Source organism: Malaclemys terrapin, chromosome 11 (assembly GCF_027887155.1).
Source record: "Malaclemys terrapin pileata isolate rMalTer1 chromosome 11, rMalTer1.hap1, whole genome shotgun sequence".
NCBI classification, from domain to species: domain Eukaryota; kingdom Metazoa; phylum Chordata; order Testudines; family Emydidae; genus Malaclemys; species Malaclemys terrapin.
The window spans coordinates 36,588,903-36,606,430 of record NC_071515.1 but is presented as its reverse complement, the minus strand read 5'-3'; the positions used below and the strand labels follow the sequence as shown (position 1 = coordinate 36,606,430).

The window sequence follows — 17,528 nt, the reverse complement described above, 5'->3', positions numbered from 1 at the left end:
GCACATGCCCAAAAAAACCCACCACGAAAAATATCTTATTGATTTAAGGTCTTTTACTAATTTGAGGTAGATGGGATTACTCCTATGTCCTTTGCCAAAAATAGAACGAAAAATATAACTCAATAAAAAAGTATGCTGAGTGCTGTTATCGTGCTGTATATGGTATGTTTAAGTAGCAGTGAAATTTAAGGGGGTGGGAGTCCGAAACCAGGAAGGTATCAAGCATCTCCTGAGTAGTGTTGAATGCTATCAGTGCCTGAGCACTCCAGACAAGTGGGAGTTAGGGATGCTCAGCATCTTACATGATTGACTCAATAATGTGGACAGTCACAAAGAGCTGAGAAGACTGATTCTGTTCCCACCAATCAGAGTGAGTTTGCCGCTGATTTCAGTCAGAGCAACAGCAGGCCCCAAATCGTGAAGACTTCATTAATTTTTTACTCAGTCCTTGCTCATGTAAAACTCCTGTTGACTTCAGTGGGGATGAAACCCAGGCCCATCTGAACTCAGTGGGGGTGTTTTCTAAAAGTGTTTTGCCATTGAATTTTCTGGGGCCTGGATTTTGCTCTGGGAGTTTTCTCTGAGTAATGACAATAAAAATGAATAAGAATGCAGGATTTTGCCCAAATATTTTGTGCTGACAAATAAAATATACTTAGTAATTTTGTTAAATATACAATTAGTTATGGTATAATGTTTGTCTCTAGTGCTTAGTAGTCTTGTTTTAATTATCCTGTGGCTAACTTTGTAGGTAGATCAACAAAGTGAGCACCAGAGTTTCCATTCTGTCCTTACTCTCCTATATATTGATGTTTAACATTATGATTCTTTACTAACTGCTGTCCTATCTGTGTCAACTTAATAGTGCTTTGTTGCTTTTAACTATTTGTGTAATGTAGGCTAACTGTGTAGATATTTCAAAGAAAGACAAGCGGGTTACAAGACGATGGAGAACAAAAAGTGTCAGCAAAGATGCAAAAATACAACTTCAGGTACTGAATTCGTATTGTTTGCCTTTCCATTGTACTTTCAGATTAACATGTATATGAAAGCAATTGTATGAAATAATCAGTACATTGAATCCTGATGGTTTGATTTCAAGCCTGAGTTGGTTATTTAAACCCTAGACAAGATAGTGAGAAATATATTGGTTTTACTCTCATTGGTATGAAGACATTGCCAAGTAGAGAAAGGTGGAGGGATTGAGTGCCAGTGTCAGTTAGGATCCAAAGAAGGCAATATGTATATAATGCTCAGCATATTAAGTATGTAGCTGCTATGGAGGGCAGTTGATCTGGAGGCACTGAGATAAAAACAGAAAACAAGAATAGAATACACAACAAATGCAGCCCTCTTAGGCCATGTCTGCAGGGAGCTTTACCAGTGGGACTTTCCCCCTCAAAGTTCCCTAGTTGTAGAAAAGACCATTCTGTGAATTCTTAGTTTCCATGACACAAATTTACAAAGAATTCATTATACAAGGGGAGAGCAATGTCCCTTTCCTTGTAGTTGAAGCATAAGGCAATCATAAGAGATGGATTGTGTACTGAAATAAACACTTTACACTGGTATTTTAGTCAGCTCCACAATGCCTTCCTATGTTTTGTGTGAAACAACTGTGAATTTTGGGGCCTATTTTGTTGTAATTCTCCAGCAACAGGTAACAAATACTGTGTTCAGCATTATATATCAATCAAAGGTACTTGTTGTGAATGGCTACATAAATGACTGTGTAAGATATTAATTCCTTATAACAGCTTTCGGTCCATTTAAATACACTGAAAGTAATAAGAGCTTTGCAAATCTTTGCTGTGTCCCCTAGAGTCAATTAAGGAGCTCACTGTGATTCATTTGAAATTGATAGCCAGAAGCATAAAGTTAAATAATAAAGTGTAAACGGTTACAGTTTCCCGGCGTTAGTGATGTCTGTTCACCAGGTCTTCACTATACTACATATTCAAAATGGGTGACAGAGCTAAGCATATATTAGTGTTAAAAGTCTTCATGAAAGTAGGATTCTGGTTGATTGACATTTCTAACTGCCTCGCTCTCAGAGGATAATTGCTATTTGAGGCCATATGTTCCCCTGCTGCTGCACAGTACAGAGGCAGCAAAAGTGCAGGAGAAAGGACTTTAAGGTCCCTAAAGGGGGAAGTGGAGCCAACTTGGCATGCTCTTCTCATCCATCACCTCACTCTTGGAGAAGCCCCTGTGCACAAAAATCACTTGGGATCTGTGAGTTCTGGAGTGTGTTGAGGAGCTATAAAGCAGCTACTGAAGGTGTAGCATACAGCCATCAGCAAGACATTTCAGTGGGCCATGCTTCCAGGGAGTGGGACATGAGGGAGCAGTGTAGACGGATGTCCTTCTGTATGGAAGCCCTGAGACCTACAGGTATACATCCACACTTAAAACAGCTCCAATATAAGATGCTGTGAGGGATTTTGTCCCCCGCTCTGGCATCACTGTATAGAGAAGCCCACAAGAGAGCAGAGGAGAATTCCTCCAATGCAGGCTACCATAGTCAACCCTGCACTAGCCCCCTCACAAGCACAGGGGTATGCTGGGGGAAGAGCCATGGCTGGAAGAGTCCATAGTGCACAATGCTGTGGTCATTCTGGCTTGTGTTGCAAGCCATAGGCAGTATCAGAGAGGCTGTCATAACTTGCAGCCACCTCCCAGTCTGCTTTAGTTATGCTGAGGGCTATTTCTGTCCCAGAATCAAGAGGGCACACAAGTGATTTAAAGCACTGTTGCCTTTGTCTCCCTTAAATGTGCTTTCTGTGCTGCATCTCTTGGCGGCCAGCTCAGAATCTGACCCATCCTGTCCTGAAGGCCACACTCTTTGTTCTTAGCATAGCCACATTGTTTCACCCTGGCCTACGCTACAAACTTATGTCAGTATAACTACATGGCTCAGGGGTGAGCGACGTAATTCTACCGATCTAACCCCCCGTGTAGACAGCACTATGTCGACGGGTGGGTTTCTCCTGTTGATGTAGCTACTGCCTCTCAGAGAGACAGAGAACCTACACTGAGATGCTCTTCCGTCAGATGGATAGCATCTTCACTCAGCGCTACAGTGGCGCAGCTACATCGGTGCAACACTATGAGTATGGACAAGCTCTTCATCTTAAGAGGTGATTGCCTCAGAAACCCAGAGTTTTTAGGATAGTTTGTTCCTGTTAGGTTTTGCCTTAGGGAGCGGAATAGAACACTTGTGTGGGTCTGTTAATGGGATATTGAGTCCATCCCACAGCCGTAGACAGGATAGACTTTATTATTCATAAGCCTTCTCTAATAGATGGGTGTTTGATCTTGACTATTTCCATTAAGTGGAATTCCACAGTCTCCTTTGTCAGCTTGTTCCATTGCCTAATGGTAGAACCATGTGGAAAAGGTCTTATTTTCTTTGTCGTAAAGTTCTAACAACATTTTTTTTTTTAAAGAAACAGTAATGCTTTTCATCATAGTCATATACCAGATCCATGAATTTGAGTGGCTTTGTACCTTTGGCTTTGTATCTTGTAATAGTTGGTTGAAAATGTGGATCTAGGATATTTGCATTTAAATTGGTACTGCTTCTATAGTGTCAGTGGCAGAGTTGGAATTAGAATTGGGGTCCCAGATTCCTACTCCTGTGCTCATCCCTGTAGACAATATGGACACTAACAAAATCTCTTCTAGATTTCTATGTACTGTGCTCTACATCTGTTTTTGTAAATAACATTGCTTTTGTTGTATTCCTACTAATTTATGTTTCTGGAATATTCACTCTAGTTATACATTGAAACACATGGTTTTTTCCTGGAATGCAAGTCTTGCTGCTTGCTTTAGTTTCTGTGAATATGTTTTCACCAATTTATGTCCCAATCTCTCAAAGACTTCTACGCATGCTTAACTTCACTCACACAAGTAGTCCCACTGACTACTATGAGCCTAATCTCATGAGAAAAGTTATGCATATGCATGTTTGCAGGATTGACGACCTTTTTTGTTAAATTAACAGCCCAAAGCTGAATACGTTTACTTCAGAGAATAGCACTTAATCAATGGGTATGCTTCTTGGATAAAGGGCTATATGCCTGAGAACTGATTTTCAGAAACAGGCCGTAAAGAACTAAATGTTCCAAGATTTGTCTAAACGAAATTATCTAACACAAAGGAGTGGTTGAGCTACCTTTTGCCGTTCTCTTAATGACACTTTTGTACAGGGAAGCTTGGTTTTTGTATTCTTTTTTCTGTGTTATGAGTAAAATGTCAATTTGTAATTCTCATGAGACGCCAAGGGTTTTCAGAAGAAAAAAAGATTGTGTTTACTAACTGGAGTTCCAATTTTAGTGCTCTTAAGTTGACTTTTTTTTAGTTCAAAATAATAAAATTGCAGGCTTGTTTTACTAATAAAAATTGTTTTAAAAATAGACAAAAATATTTATCTACATTCTCTGTGCTAGGCCATCTTGGAGAGTTAGCTTGTTGTTATGAAGCTCTTAGCATAACAGTAGAACCAAAGCAAAGCAACCCTTCCATCCCCAAAGGCTACTTTGACTCCCCTTCTGATTAACATTACATGTTCTTGTTCACTACTGGGATTTCATATGTTATCTCACTTTGTAATGTATTCTTGAGGCCATATGACATCTGCCATTTACATTTTAGCCTGGATGCAAAAAACAGCACATTTTCTTTATGAACCACAGTATGTATTCTCACGTAGCTAAATTATAAGAGGATATATTTGGCAGGACTTCTACAGGATGGGGTTCTGCTATAGAGCAAAATCTCTGTTACAACCAGTACAATCTTTCTTACATTGAAGGAGATTTTTTTTCTAGTGCTGGTGTCACATAAAATGATGGCTGAGGCAATTACTACTCTGCGGAAGTAAAAATTTGATTAATAGAGTTTTTCCCCTTCCCAGTGTCGTCAATGCTGCAACTAAAATCAACCAGACTGTATAAGAAGCAGCTGTCTTCCTGTGCACATCATTTTATAACATACCAGCTGAACTTTACTGGCCTCAAGGAGTGAAGGATTTGAATTAATTCTCAAACCAGGATGTCCTGTACATATGTATAGCAGTGTTCACAGGCCACCAATCTGGACTGATATTATTCTTTTTGTTTTATTATTTCAAACAATGATTTGGTGCCCAGGCTATATTTTAAACAAATAAAGGTATATAGTTCTAAAAATATCCCAGTGCCTGAAATGGGAGGAGATGTATGGAGGAACGTATGTATATGTATTCTTTTCTTTCACATGGACAATAGGAATTGTACATGAGGAGAAAATACACCTATAGGCAGGAAATCAGATTTTTTAGTTTTATAAAATGTTGAGATTTCTCAGAATGTCATTACTTGAAGGTAAATGTGAAAGGAGAATGTTTTGTGACAGGCATGGAGCTATACTGAAATATATTGAAATATACTGAGTATATTGAAAAATTATTTCCTTGACTCTATGTCAACAGTATGAATTTTAAAAAGTCATTTAGAGTCCGTTAAAAGTTGAACCTGGGTATAAATCTTTTCAGGATCAGGGATTCAGTAGTGCAAATAAAAAAATATGTGACAGGGTATACGAGGCATTTGATGCCCCTTGCTTTGGCGCATCCTGCCCAAAGCCGGTGTCCTTTTGGGGGAAAAAGAGAAGCACGTTTAGATCTCCAGGAGCTGTTGAGAGACACCACCCAGGATCAGCTGCTTGTGGAACCAATGAGAATTGGTCCTCCAGCAGCTAAAAGGGCCCAGCAGGCAAGATAAAAAGGGCTGACTGTATCCTCCTCTGGGAGGCAGTTTGGGTAGGCTGGGACAAGGAGAAAGAATCTCCCCTCCCTTAACCAAAAAAAGCCTAGTCTAGTCAGAGGCCTACCTATGACCGATCCTTTTATGGTTGACTCAGCAGAAGACTGTGATGTTTTACTTTTGTGGAATTTAAAGCCTAGGTGACCATCTTGAATTGGACATCAATTGACTTCAGGAGCTTGCCTTGTGAGATGCCCCAGTGGCTCAAATGAACCTGTGACAGTGTATTTGTTAGAAAAAAATCATTTTTATTGCTCTTGCTTCACCTGAGGTAATTTAAGTTGTTCTGAAGAGCCACAATAGAACTGAAATGAACTGAAGTTTTGTACTGCATCATTCATGAACATGAAGGAGGAATTAGAGATTGAAGAACTTAGTGGCTGAATAGAGGGAAACTGGACAAATGAACGTGGAGAAGGAAATCAAAGAGAGCAAGAACTGTCCATAGAGAAATGTTTAGATTGACAAACAACCTCTCCAGTATACACTTGCACATTCCATGATTCTGCTGCATAAGCTTCTAGTTTACAAACCATAGTGCACGTACACAAACAGAATTAAATGCTCTGTATAAAATTCATTCAGTTGATGGTCAGATGACCCAAAATATTAAGTTCTTATTTTGTGTTTTCTGCCATTCCATAGCATCATTTTGTTTTGCTATCCCATAACTGCATTATGACTATGGAAAAAATGTTGATGGAATTTATTTTTCAGCATTAGTGGGTACATGTTAGTCTAACTACTCTGGAGATTATTTTAGCAAAATAACTAGCTATTTAAGCCCCTGGCATACATGCGTGAGAACATGTGAAGTTAGTGAAATTAAAATCCAGTTAAAGACTTTCCCTGTCCCTTCTCTGATCATTTTTCATCTTCCTATGTCCCATCTTCCCTGCCCCTCTCTTTTTCTATTCCCTTCTCTTCTCCCCTTCACTGTCAGGAAGGGCCAGCGCTGAAGGGCCAGTTCAGCACAACACGACGCCGGCAGAGACTAGCAGCAGCTGTGGCTACAACAGTGAGTGGATTTAAGATCAAGGGATAGTTTTAAAGACGGGAAGCTGTACAACTTGAATATGTAATAATAATACTGAGAACATCACCTGCACTTCCTACAGATGTCCTCATTACCCACTTTTGGGTAGGCCATTTGTGAATGATGAAGTCAACCCTGACATGTGAAAATAAATTTCATGAGCTTGAGTCTCGTATCACTTACACTAGGTGTATATCAATGTAACTCCATTGTCTTGAAAGGAATTACTACTACTTTATAGCAGTGTAAGTGATATTAGAATTGGGCCCTGTTCCCTCAGTATTTATGGCATATTCTGTATACATATACAATATAATAACAAAAAGCAACTATAAATTTCAAGGATGTAATCCCATCAAAGGATTCTGAAAACAGCACACACCAAGAAAGCAGAAGTGAGGTGGCTTGTTAGTAAGCCCAGCATGAAGTTTCCTTGTGTTATGCTGTTGCATATTTTAATAATATAAGGCAAGCTTTTTTCATTTGAAACACTTTTTGTTTACATTCCATAATCCCAAAAAGTCATATTACTACCACTAGTATCTCTGTTTCATTTTGTTAGTCATATGACTGCTTCACAAAATCTGGGGTTGGAAAATGGAAATGAGAGGTACTAACTGGACAAAGCTCTGGGACCCTCCCACCTCGCAGGATCCTAGAGCCCGGGCTCCAGCCTGAGGCCAGACATTTACACTACAATTAAACAACCAAGCTCCACGAGTCTAAGTCAGCTGGCACGAGTAGACATACCTTAAGCGTGGCAGCTGCTCACCCCAACAGTGGTCTTGACACGGAAGCTGCTGTTTGTGCAGACTGAGGAATACAGCACTGTATCAGTTACCGTCAGGTCACATGTGGAGAGTTCTCTTCCCAACCCTATGGGCTAGGAACGTCTTACCTTTTATAATAAAAGCTTGGATTCTGTGAAAGCTGACAGTACTTGCCTGGGCAGGATGACTATTTGTGCTGCTGAGTGATTATTTCAAGCCCTGGGTTAAAGTAAATAAAGAAAATATGGATAGATTTGAAGTTATGTTTAACAGAGGTGAGGAAAACTGCAGAGGGATAGGTGGGAGAAGGCAAAGAGAAAAAGTAGAATACATGATAAATACAACAGCAATGACCAAGAACAAATATGTGCCCAGTTATGAGGGGAATTGGAGAGGAAGATGTAGGATGCTAGTGTGAGAAACATAAGGAAAAGTTTAATCAGTATATCTCAATCTGTTGGGAGGTCAGATGGATGAAAGATGTGGTTTAACGTGGGTTTTTTTCAGCTGTTGAGAGTAACTTGGAAACTCTGCTGAAGGAAACAGAATTCATGTCAATCAGCTATTTCCTTATTTCTGACTGCTGTGTAATGTTCTCTCAAGCAGTCAGCAAAGTGTCTACTTATTTTTCTCATGTAAATGGGTATTTCCTGCAAAGCCTGTGAATTATAAATGCCTGTAAAAATGCAAATGTTGATTCTAGGAGACATTTTAAAAAGTTATTTACCCAGGAAGCCTCATTTCAGATGCATTATCTGGTTTTCAACAGGGTCCTGTTTTTATATCTAGTTTTTCAGCCTGGCCAGCCGAGGTACAAGACTCTAGAGTCGGGGTTCTGAACTTGGGGGCCATGAAGAGATCCAGTGAGATTGCAGCTACTTTCCCTTTCTTTCTAGTAGATGGAGTGGGTGCCCTGAACCTTTTATCTTCTGTAACGGGGCCACAGAATGGAAAAAGTTGAGAACCACTGCTCTAGGGTGTATTTGCTCAATCTATGCTGGAACCTAGTATCCAATGTGTGCCTTGTACATTTTTCTAACCTCTAGGTGGCAAAGCCTTTGAGATTAATTTACATTATTTTCTCTGTTGTGACGATACTAGCATCTGGTGGGCTTGAGTGATTATAGGTTGACAGAATTCTTAGCAAGGAGATTCTGCAAATATGTTCTCTGACCTAAGAAATGAAAAGCTTTGTAAAAGAATCGCAACTGTCTGAATCTATTTGTAAAATAGGGAAGTTCTGGTTGACTGTTGAGTGAAATGGTGTTAGCATAGTACAAAATGGAAGGTTGCTGAATGGATTGTGATAGTGCTGCAGTTTGTTGGAGAAAGGGGATTGTTCTCTGTTCCCCGTTAATAAAGAAATAATTCATTATGTGAGCCTAAAACTAAAATCAGATGAAAAATTGTCTTTGTTTGCATAGTTAAAAATAAGAACATGTGAAAGGAGCTTAGAGGAGAAATTAAATTTGCAATGGACAGCTGTTACAACACCATTATTTTGCACACAGTAGATACCTGGAAATCTGGGACGGGTGAGTGAAGGAAGATACGCTGATATAGCGTACTGAGGGGTGGAATGAAATGTGATAAAGTTATCTAAGAGGAGTTGGAGGATTCCACCAGGGAGTCAGAAACATATAATGTGTAGTGATTGGGCACAGTTCCCTGAAAAGATCAAAAAAGCTATTCTCCAACCTAGTCAGCTAATCAAGTTAACAAACTAAGGCTCCATCGCTAGTGTTCATGGTAGTTTAACTAATCTGTTGATAAAGTCTATAGTAATATGACTTTTTATATTGCCTGCTGCTCTGTAGGAAGTTTCAGAAAACAATCTATATTTTGGGCCCATTTTTCGTATTTGGATACATAAATTACACTCTAGAATGTCGGTTTTCAGCTTCTGCATTTTAAGGAATCTAATCGGTGCTTGAATGCCTAAAATAAATATTTAAGTGTTTAACTCTTATCTAGTGCCAAAATATGATTCTGAATGCCTTAATTTTGACACTCAAGTTTGAAAATTGGGCTCCAGGAGTCAGATGTTTATATATATGTATATATAAAAATGTGTGTGTATATAATGTAATACAATGTAAATAAAATATTCTCTATATATGTGTATATATAGAATTTCATATGCGTTATATATGCAACTATTATAATACATAAATGTTACATATCTCTACATTGTAGATAAAATACACAAACACATGTGTGTGTGTGTGTGTGTGTGTATATATATATATATATATATATATATATACACACACACTTACTATATGTGCAAAAATACAGAGGAAGAAAGAAAAGTGGAAATATATAATAAATTAAAAGAAGCTTATTTGTTCTGTTTGATACCTTGGTACAATATCTCTTTTACTAATTTTATAGTAGGTGTGCTTTAAATGAAAATGAGGGGTTTTTTTTTTTTTTTTTGTTAAAAAGAGCTTTCATATACAAAAAGAGCCTACGTGATTGTCTATATTGAATGATCTGCAGATGAATTATAAAGTGAATTTCAGTGAACTGAATAATAATCTCAGGATTTACCAACACTCTTCAAAGTCTGCAAATAATATTCTCTGCGGGAATATTTAGTCATATTTCCAGGTTGATGGAGAAACTAATACATTTAAAATGTTGGTATTGTGACCACCAAATCATTCTTTATAGAGTACCAAAGGTCAGAATGTAAAGCAACATTAATAGTTTAATTTTCCAGCGCTCTGCCAAATCTTATGAAATGCTATGTTAGTGTAAATGCTATAGTCAGAGCTAAAGTGCACCCCCCCCCCCCCCCCCATCACTTGTCTATGTTTCACTGAAGGATTTTAAGAGACCTGGAGAATTTTGTACAACTACTGAAATTTGAGACACCAAAAGATATATATTCTCATAATTTTTAAGTCTCTCACAGTGAAACTATTGTGTTTTGTTCTGTGTGTGATGTTTTTATTCAATGTATTCCGTGGAAGGTGGATACAATCCTATACAGCAGCAATTTTCGTTGTTGAATCTCCCTGTAGGTCCCTTTCAGTGCTACAATGTCACCGGTTCGCCTGCACTCATCCAACCCCAATCTTTGTGTAGACATCGAATTTCAGACTCCCCCAAGCCAGGTAGCTGACCCCTTGGAATGCTCCATGGAGTACATCAAACTTCAAGAAGAGTTTTGCCTCATGGCACAGAAAGGTAACTAAAAATGTACAATCTGCATCTTACAAAAACTGTTATTTTTACATTTACACTGTTCATGGTCAGAACTTTTGTCTGGATCAAATATAAATTGTATGAGAATCTTTTATCCATATCTGTTTCAGATGAAGATCATATAGGTTTATTTTTTTAAATATTTTCTATGCATCAGGTACATATATCGGGATAGGTGAATCCTATGTCAGTGGAGATTTTGTGAACCTCCTGAACCATTATGGAGGCTTGCAAAACTTGGCTGAATTTGCACACATTTTTTCCTTTTTATAGAAACCTGTGTTTTTTTTTTTTGTCCCCTAGGATAAATGAAATTCCACTGTCTCTAATGATCTTGTACAACTTTATGCATGACACACCAATGGAAGTTATAAAAGGTCCTGCTTGTACAAAAATGGATTTCAGAAATTTTACACTGTATCACCAATGAATGACTGGCCTGTAGGCTGAAAATTTAGGTTTTTAAAAAGGGTTTTAAAATAGTGTAATATAAAATGAAGGAGTCATGCATAAGCCGCACCAGCATCTGCAGGAATTGATGCACTTCTCGGGTGGCTGAAAGATCTTGCCTCATATTTCATACCTAAGCCATTTACTAATAGCTTACTAATGCACATACTGTTGTGACTATTATCATACATGCACTGTGGCCATTTCTCTCTCTTTTGTGTAATACTATATAATTTACAATGTCTTTTAGTGTTATTTATTTTTGCTTTTTGCCTCTGTCTACAGAGTTCACACGCAATGCTGAATGGGTTAAGATTGAATGATGGTCAAAGTGCATCAAAGAACAGTTTGTTAGAGATTCAGACAGCAACAAATATCACTGTTTTGGGGGCATTCCACTTTTGGAGACATTTTAATGAAAATCAGGAATGGGATGAATTAAGCTTGTTTGAAAACCAGATCTATTTATCTCTATGGGAAAAAATGAGCGGGATTGCATTGTGCCTTGCTCACCTTTTCCAGGGCATCTACCTAGTTCTCATTGTAGAATCTTTATTACTGGTGATAAGGTAGAAAGAATAATCTGATTTTATTATTTATTATTTGTATTATTGTAGCACTTAGGAGCCCCAGTCACAGACCAGGACTACATGTTGAACTAACATAGAACAAAAAAGTCCCTGCCCCAAACAGCTTACAATCTAAGTAGAAGACAAAAGACAACAGATGGCTACAACTAGATTGGGGCCGGGGCAAGGGGGGGAAGGTACAAGGAAACAATGAGATAATATTGGTTAGCATGATAGACTGTGGTCTCAGCACATTAGCAGCCTATTGATTTGTCAAGTTTCATAGGCTTCCTGGCAGAGGAGGATAAAGAGTTAGTTTTATGGATATTTACAAGGAGCTTTTGGGAGGGGCAGAATGGGAGAAAAGCACAAAGGTGCTTGTTTGAAAATTTCCCACATAAAATTTGCAGAGCCAGTAGTTATGGGGAAAAAAAATCTTTTAGTTATAAGCTGAGAAAATAAGAACTGGAGGCTGTTGAGAAGGAAGAAATACTGAACTGGCTGAAGTCTGCTTTACACACACTTTTCTGATTATAAGTACACTCTATATTTTTGTTTTGAAATGTTCTTTTTCCGTTGTCTACACACTATGTAGCAAGTATTTATTGACATCTGTACCCTCAGGGCTGCATCACTCTAGTGATACACAGTCTATAGTATATCTTCTAAACATATCACTTTGCTGATGTCCCAGAAACAATAGAGTCAATGGGGAAATAGCTAAATAATAATCTTTCTTGAAAAGCTTAATGTAATTTGTAACATGACTAAAGATCTCAATCACCTTGTGTCTTGGTTGACTTTCCGTATCTATTGAAATTATATTTTTTCCTTTAGTGGGGTCATAAAAATGTCTACAGTCATGTGTGTGTGTGCGCACGCTTATGTATAATAACTTGTGTGTGTATATAATATAAGACCACAAGTAGGTTTGAGTAATCTTCTCCCCCCCCCCAATATTAGTGGAAGTTATTTCCATTTGACTAGCCTCCTTGCTAGTTCCAAGATTTAATGTATTGTATTTTAAGATGAACTTTAAACAGTCATGCATTATCATTTTTCATTAGTTTTTTAGTGAAAATAGCTTCCATAAATAGTCCAAACTATTGCTTCTTCAGTGGGCTCATTGTGAGGATACTGCCTTTGGTTCCTCGAGTTTCCTCTTAGGTAATAGTTAAATAAGAAGTCTCATTTATTCTAGAATTAACTAGGAGTAAATCATAAAATGTAACAATCCTATTGCTTACAATTTAAATGTCTTTGAACAAGCAGTTCCCCTTAAATACGCCTAAAAGTAAGGGCTCACATGAATACATGCAAAATAATATTAAATGTATGGCTTTAACTAAATGCATATTAATATTCAAGTAGAAATTCTTCTTATATTCCTGATTACTTTATAATTTTGTCATGTCAAACTTGAAATATTAATACTTTAAAGGATTTCTCACACAACATTAAGAAACCAATAGCTTCTATATTGATTTTCCTGATCTGTGACACAAACACCAGTAGGAAACAAAATTTAGTACCTTTTGAAATGTATTTGTCTCTGAGATGGACTATAGTTATCTTAAACAACAGGTTAGGACACGAAATGAAAAAATACGTTGAAACTAAAGCAGGGATTTAGGTAAACAAAATGTAATTACCTAGTTTGAAATTTGATCAGAATACATGGGTTAACAGCTGTACTCTGGCAACAAGTGTCATAATCACAAGTGGTCTGGACCTTGGCTGCATGTCTCAAATAAAAGCTGGCACATCTCCCCCTGTAACTCTAAAACCATGCTGAAACAATGATTTAACTCTGATTCACAGGGAAGAATCACTACAGGTCAAGCTCTGGGGAAAGATTCTGATTCTTAACCATTAAACATTTAAGGATAGTTACTAACATGTGGCTATGCAATAACCCTCCGAGAGCATTAACTCTCTCATTCCAGGAGTCATTTTGTGGCTTTGTTGGCTTGTTAAACAATTAAAGTCACATTTTACATTTCTTGTATTTATTTTAACCACAACTGTCAAAAGTGTGACCCAAGAGCAGATGTGGTCTGGTTGATGCTGAAATCCAGCCCACACCTCTGTGAAATTCATTGAGAGCCAGGCTGCCATAGTTGCTTTGACAGTGCTGACAAGTGATGCAGAGTCTAGAGTGCTGTTGCTGCTGGATTTGATGCAGTGGAGGTAGATGATTCAGAGTTTGTAGGGTGGGAATTGGAGGCAAATTGAAAAATATGAAGTAGTGTTGCCAACTCTCATGATTTCATCACAAGTCTCACAATATTTGGCAGTTTTCTTAAAGCACCAGTTCCTGAAGTCACCTCATTGTATGAGAATCCCAGCTTTCGTTTAAAAAAAGAAGAGAGGCGGTAAGTTTGTAGGCCCTTATGACTGGAGAAAAACTTGAAAACATGATCCCTAAATGTTGAGAGGCAGAAGGCCTGTTTTAAAAATCTCATGATTTTTAAGATGGCCTCATGGTTTTTGAAGAGCTGACTTGTGATTTCTGACTGCTTGTGATCGGCAGTACTGTGATAGTCAATGGTATTGATGTAGGGATGCCACTATATATCATGGTAGCTGCACAGGTATTACTTGGAAGAAACCAGAGATTTGGAAAAAGCAAAAACAGACTCATAGAATCATAGAATATCAGAGTTGTAAGAGACCTCAAGAGGTCATCTAGTCCAACCCCCTGCTCAAAGCAGGACCAACCACATCTAAATCATCCCAGTCAGGGCTTTGTCAAGCCGGGCCTTAAAAACCTCTAAGATTCCACCTCCTCCCTAGGTAACCCATTCCAGTGCTTCACCACCCTCCTAGTGAAATAGTTTTTCTAATATCCAATTTAGACCTCCCTCAGTGCAACTTGAGATCATTGCTCCTTGTTCTGTCATCTGCCACCACTGAGAACAGCCGAGCTCCATCCTCCTGGGAACCCCCCTTCAGCTAGTTGAAGGCTGCTATGAAATCCCCCCTTACTCTTCTCTTCTGCAGACTGAATAAGCCGAGTTCCCTTAGCCTCTCCTCATAAGTCATGTGCCCCAGCCCCGTAATCATTTTCATTGCCCTGCTCTGGACTCTCTCCAATTTATCCACATGCTTTCTGTAATGAGGGCCCCAAAACTGGACTCAGTACTCCAGATGTGGCCTCACCAGTGCCAAATAGATGGGAATAATCACTTCCCTCAATCTGCTGACAACGCTCCTACTAATGCAGCCCAATATGCCATTAGCCTTCTTGGCAACAAGGGCACACTGTTGATTTCATATCCAGCTTCTCGTTAACTGTAATCCTCAGGTCCACTTCTGAAGAACTGCCACTTAGCCAGTCAGTCCCCAGCCTGTAGCAGTGCATGGTATTCTTCTGTCCTAAGTGCAGGACTCTGCACTTGTCCTTGTTGAACCTCAGAGTTCTTTTGGCCCAATCCTCCAATTTGTCTAGGTCACGCTGGCCCCTATCCCTTCCCTCCAGCGTATCTACCTCTCCCCCCACCTTAGTGTCATCTGTGAACTTGCTGAGGGTGCAATCCATCCCATCATCCACTCTGCTTGATAACGGCTGCCAACTAAATATTGAGCCGTTGATCATTACCTGTTGAGCCCGACTAGCTAGCCAGCTTTCTATTCACACTCCATTCCATTCATCAAATCCATGCTTCTTTAACTTGCTGGCAAGAATACTGTGGGAGACCGTATCAAAAGCTTTGCTGAAGTCAAGGTATATCACGTCCACCACTTTCCCCATATCCACAGAGCCAGTTATCTCATCATAGAAGGCAATCAGATTGGTCAGGCATGACTTGCTTTTAGTGAATCCATGTTGACTGGTCCTGATCACCTTCCTCTCCTCCAAGTGCTTCAAAATTGATTAGTTGAGGACCTGCTCCATGATTTTTCCAGGGACTGAGGTGTGGCTGACCAGTCTATAGTTCCCCGCATTCTCCTCCTTCCCTTTATAAAAGATGGGCACTATATTTGCCTTTTTCCAGTTGTCCGGGACTCCCCTGATTGCCCTGAGTTTTCAAAGATAATGGCCAATGGCTCTGCAATCTCATCAGCCAACTCCGTCAGCACCCTCGGATGCATTAGATCTGGCCCCATAGACTTGTGCATGTCCAGCTTTTCTAAATAGTCCTTAACCTGTTCTTTCACCACTGAGGGCTGCTCACCTCCTCCCCATACTGTGCTGCCCAGTGCAGCAGTCTGGGAGCTCACCTTGTCTATGAAGACTGAGACAAAAAAAGCATTGAGCTCTTCAGCATTTTCCACATCATCTGTCACTAGGTTGTCTCCCCCATTCAGTAAGGGTCCCACACGTTCCCTGACCACCTTCTTGTTGCTAACATACTTGTAGAAACCCTTCTTGTTACCCTTCACATCCCTTGCGAGATGCAACTCCAATTGTGCTTTAGCCTTCCTGATTACACCCATGTATGCTTGAGCAATATTTTTATACTCCTACCTTGTCATCTGTCCAAGTTTCCACTTCTTGTAAGCTTCCTTTTTGGGTTTAAGCTCACCGAAGATTTCTCTGTTAAGCCAAGCTGATCACCTGCCATATTTGCTGTTCTTTCTGCACATCGGGATGGCTTGTTCCTGCGCCCTCAGTAAGGCTTCTTTAAAATACAGCCAGCTCTCCTGGACTCCTTTCTGTGGTGGTTTGTGAGTCACTTTGTTACCCACTGCCTCCAGCAAGAGGAAGACTTGCTTGAGTTTAATTTGGTGTTAGCTCACTGACACCACTAGCCTGTTAGCCACCCACACAAACAATCTCCTCTGGACTCTGCCACTCCTGTGTTTGATTTGTAGGTTAACAATAGGTACATCTTTGTCCCTCAGTCCCCTGGGACCACCCCCCTCTACTGGCCAGCCCCTTATCTACTGTGTACACTCAGTAATACCAGATCCGCTGTCCACAAAGGAACAGCGCACACACCAGCTTGTATGATTAAACTCAGGATCAGCTCCTTGGGTAATGCCAAAGAACTCAGATATATTAATAGTGAAGATAAATTTATTATCAAAGATTTAAGAGATAATTAGTAAGGATTGTGAAAACAAAGATTACATATAAATCAAAATCATAACACAATTTCTAGAGACTAAATTTAACAGACTAACCTGTCTATAGAAGTATCAGAGGGGTAGCCGTGTTAGTCTGAATCTGTAAAAAGCAACAGAGGGTCCTGTGGCATCTTTAAGACTAACAGAAGTATTAGGAGCATAAGCTTTTGTGGGTAAGAATCTCACTTCTTCAGATGCAAGTAATGGAAATTTCCAGAGGCAGGTATAAATCACTATGGAGATAACGAGGTTAGTTCAATCAGGGAGGGTGAGGTGCTCTGCTGGCAGTTGAGGTGTGAACAACAAGGGAGGAGACCATCAGATCAGGATTAAACAAAGACTGTGAATGGCTATCCAACTACAGAAGCAGTTTCTCCTCCCTTGTTGTTCACACCTCAACTGCTAGCAGAGCACCTCACCCTCCCTGATTGAACTAACCTCATTATCTCCATACTGATTTATACCTGCCTCTGAAAATTTCCATTACTTGCATCTGAAGAAGTGAGGTTCTTACCCACGAAAGCTTATGCTCCCAATACTTCTGTTAGTCTTAAAGGTGCCACAGGACCCTCTGTTGCTGTCTATAGAAGTTTCTCACCCTAATATC

General features: G+C 39.3%; 1 protein-coding gene across 2 annotated transcripts in view; it reads left to right on the top strand.

The window, feature by feature from the left end:
* The window catches only part of OSBPL6 (oxysterol binding protein like 6), a 205,327-nt gene that overhangs the window by 126,138 nt on the left and 61,661 nt on the right, over positions 1 to 17,528 (top strand). Inside the window, exons 10-12 of one of the 2 annotated variants that reach the window (XM_054043926.1) lie at positions 900 to 992; positions 6,754 to 6,828; positions 10,646 to 10,811. In XM_054043926.1, the coding sequence (XP_053899901.1) occupies positions 900 to 992; positions 6,754 to 6,828; positions 10,646 to 10,811 (334 nt within the window). The remainder of the gene's footprint in view (positions 1 to 899; positions 993 to 6,753; positions 6,829 to 10,645; positions 10,812 to 17,528) is intronic. The other variant, XM_054043927.1, reaches the window with a different exon arrangement.